Source organism: Bison bison, unplaced genomic scaffold, assembly GCF_000754665.1.
Source record: "Bison bison bison isolate TAMUID 2011002044 unplaced genomic scaffold, Bison_UMD1.0 scf7180017864349, whole genome shotgun sequence".
In the NCBI taxonomy this organism is placed as follows: domain Eukaryota; kingdom Metazoa; phylum Chordata; class Mammalia; order Artiodactyla; family Bovidae; genus Bison; species Bison bison.
This window is the reverse complement of record NW_011494921.1, coordinates 1,535,717-1,539,576: the sequence shown is the minus strand read 5'-3', so window position 1 is coordinate 1,539,576 and position 3,860 is coordinate 1,535,717. Positions and strand designations below refer to the sequence as shown.

At 37.5% G+C, this 3,860-nt stretch overlaps 1 protein-coding gene across 4 annotated transcripts in view; it reads left to right on the top strand.

The window, feature by feature from the left end:
- Nucleotides 1-2,622, top strand: part of KIAA1468 (KIAA1468 ortholog) — a 113,830-nt gene extending 111,208 nt beyond the window's left edge. For all 4 annotated transcript variants that reach the window (XR_826569.1, XM_010854745.1, XM_010854744.1 and 1 more), the window contains one exon: nt 926-2,622. Coding sequence is in view for 3 of the 4 variants with exons in the window: in XM_010854745.1 (XP_010853047.1) it covers nt 926-1,046 (121 nt within the window). In the remaining variant the exon portion in view is untranslated. The remainder of the gene's footprint in view (nt 1-925) is intronic.
- The last annotated feature ends 1,238 nt before the right edge of the window (nt 2,623-3,860 follow it).

Sequence of the window (3,860 nt, the reverse complement as noted above, 5' to 3'; positions counted from 1 at the left end):
TGCTTTTTCCATGATTCAGTGGATGTTGGCAATTTGATCTCTGGTTCCTCTGCCTTTTGTAAAACCAGCTTGAACATCAGGAAGTTCATGGTTCACATATTGCTGAAGCCTGGCTTGGAGAATTTTGAGCATTACTTTACTAGCGTGTGAGATGAGTGCAATTGTGCAGTAGTTTGAGCATTTTTTGGCATTGCCTTTCTTTGGGATTGGAATGAAAACTGACCTTTTCCAGTCCTGTGGCCACTGCTGAGTTTTCCAAATTTGCTGGCATATTGAGTGCAGCACTTTCACAGCATCATCTTTCAGGATTTGAAATAGCTCAACTGTAATTTCATCACCTCCACTAGCTTTGTTCGTAGTGATGCTTCATGTCCAATTCTTTGCAATCCCATGAACTGTAGCCCACCAGGCTCTTCTGTCCATGGAAGTTTCCAGGCAGGAATACTGCAGTGGGTTGCCCCTCCCTTCTACAGGGGATCTCCCTGACCCAGGGCTGGAACCCGGGTCTCCTGCATTGCGGGCAGATTGTTTACCAGCTGAGCCACCAGGGAAGCCTTTTTAATCCTTGAATAGCCCTATGAGGTAGGTACTAGAATTATGTTCATTTAATAGATGAGGAAACAGAGATTAAATAACTTGCCCAAAGTCACACAGCTCGTGAATGACAGAACTGAGCTTCAGTCTCATTCCAGACTTGCTCCTAATCACTACACCACACTGCTTCCTTTCAAGAAATGATTAACACAAAAGCCACTAACCTCCGATGGTACCAAAAAAGCTCTACTCCCTAAGTGTTAGTTTCCCTTTTGTGATACCAGTTCAGAATGTATTTCTTAATGTTCTGTTACTAAAGACTTGAAAAAAAAACATAAGATAATTTTCATTTTCTAATTGCTTTACACGAATTTCAAAATCTTTTTCCTAGCTCAATGTCAATTGCTGCAAGCTTAGTGAGTGAAGATGCGAAGACCAAGTTCTTGAACAAAATGGGCCAGTTGACAACATCCGGCGCCATGCTGGCCACCGTGTTTCAGAGGAAGAAGTAAGCGTGGGAGGAGGCCCCGGCGAGCACTGAGGTGGGCCTCAGGCAGACTGGCTCCTGGTACTGGAAGTGCTTGCCTTTTTATTTCTGGTTTCCGTTCTTGCATCCTAATGTCATCTTAACCTCCAAAGACACTGGCACTGCTTCTGATCATTGCTGTATGTCTGTCAGTGTTGGAGTGCCAACTGTGGTGATAAACCTGAGTTGACAGTCTGTACCAAGTCCCCTCTATGTTCTTGTCTTTCAGAATATTTTTTTTATATATAATATATATATATAGTGAAGTTTTTTTTTTAATTTTTGGATGGGATATTAGCAAATACTTGTATGATACACTAAGCTATTACAGTGGTACTTAAAATAATGTAAATTTGAAGTCATTGTTATAAAGTAATAAAAATGGAGATGACTTAAGTATTTAAATTACGAAAGGATGACGCAGACTTTATTGCTTCTTAACTGACTAGAAAGAGCCACCAGCATCACTCTGTGCCTTTGGACTCAGTTTGTGCGTCTGTAGGACTTGTGTGCGCTCCATTCACACGGTATTTACAATACTGTAATGAATCTGAATTACACATCCTACAGTCAGTAGATAATAGTGTAACCTTCAACATTTCAGTGCTCTCATGAGTATTCTTTAAGTGCTATGTAAATCTCCCCATTACTTATATGGATATGACGGACTTACCTGAGGAAGGAGAGCACGCATCGCATGGGGAGTGGTAACCAAGGTGAATTTTACAAACTGGTGTGTAGTAGATTTAAATACTCAAACTAAATTTAAGTAAGAAAAGCTAATAATTGTGACTTTTTTTTCCCAAGTGGGAAAAAAGAAGAAAGTATGGTTTGGATCTAAAAGTTAATACTTATTTACATAAAACATTCTATTTAAGGTGATAAATTTTCTGATGAATTTTAATTTCAGAGATTATCTTTTCATCCTATGTGTTACAGAGAGGTACAGAAAAGTTCGGGACATTTGGGGGCTGCTTTTTTCCCTATAGACAAAAAATGACATTGGCTTCCTTACTATTGGTCTCAGTCGTCACCTTGTCCCCTAAAGTCAGTGCCTGTTCTTGTGTTTGATATATATCACATAGAGTCTTAAGTCAGTGTACAGTTCCCCTGGAATTTGACAATTGTCTGTCAAGTAATGCAACTTTCAGTAGAAAAGAGTGATCCTGGACATAGGAGGGAGGCGGTTGGTTTAATGTGAGGCCTTTCTGAAAAATGCGTATTTCGGTAAAGAGAATTCTCTTTTGAGCACAGCTGATACACATGGGTGATTGTCATGTTTGTTGTATAAACTGGTTTTAATACACTTGGAATATAGTTGGATTACATTCACTTCCTGGGCAAAGCTAGCTTACTACACATTCAAGCGTATAAAAAATAAGTTTCCATAGGCAGAGCCATTTAAAAAGTTTATTCTGAAATTATTTCTTTAACCTACAGTGAAATAATTGTTAGCTAGTATTTATGGAAACTGTTGGATTCTAGGCATTCCTGAGAAATTGAAAGTGGCTTCCTTTCATGTCAAAAATGTTGATCTATTATAAATAAAATGTTTTTGCATACTTCTTTTGGTTTTGATTTTGGCTATGTGTATTTATTTTCATTTTGAAACACTATATCCTCCAGCCAAGCAAAATGAAATGAGAAGCTGTATATTCACTTCAATATATTTTAATTTAGGAATATAATCTCCATAAGTTACCTCTTTTAGTTTACTTTTATTTAAAAAGCATTGTGTTGTATAAAATGAAAACATTTCTGAGATGATTTAAAGAAAAAAATGTTTAAATTCTCATTTGCTTTGAACTATAGTAACATTAGTATGTTTGTTACCTGATGAATAAATATAATGTATTTTTAATGTGATAAGTTTTATTAATTTGTGAATCCATTTATCCAAATGCTAACAGGTTTTCATGAAAGGCACCATCCAGTAAGATACACAGTGTGTTTCGAGTCCCTCTTATTATGCTATTAAACCCCTTAATGTCAGTAAGACTTTACATTTATTTTTTTCATGGCAAAATATAGATTCTTTAATGATAAAACAGACACTAATCATAAAACTGGGTGCGTTCTTCCAAAACAAGCTGGAAAACTCCCATCCTCGCTCTTTTTAAACAGACGTAAAAATGATACAAATAAAAGCAAAGTTTGCAAAGTAATGAAAAGTTAATTTGAAATTATGCTCCAAAGCAAGCCAGAGACTAAAATTTTTCAGAAATCCACAAGAACTGTAGTTAACAATTTCACTGTATTAACCTGAGAACATTGCTTGCGTGGTAGCATCACTATATGTACGTACCTCTGTACACGGTATCCTTGACCTTCATCTGTTGGCAGTCAGCACCCCTTTTGAGAGATTACTTGCTAAACATCAGATTAACTTAAAACCTGAATGAAATTGTGAATAATTTAAGTAACTTTAATGGGGTATCAATTCAGGTGCTATCAAGCTTCCTTTCCTTATAGGAAAAGAAAAAATGGTTCAAATAAATAGTCTCTGAAATAAACTAAAGTTTGGGGACGTGAAATCAGTGTGTATTGAGTTGTCTTTTCACGAACCTGCTTTTTAAGATAAACTATTTTAGGCCATTCAGTTCAGTTCAGTCGCTCAGTTGTGTCTGACTCTTTGCAACCCCATGAATCGCAGCACACCAGGCCTCCCTGTCCATCACCAACTCCTGGAGTTTACTCAAACTCGTGTCCATCAAGTCAGTGATGCCATCCAGCCATCTCATCCTCTGTCATCCCCTTCTCCTCCTGCCCCCAATCCCTCCCAGCATCAGGGTCTTTTCCA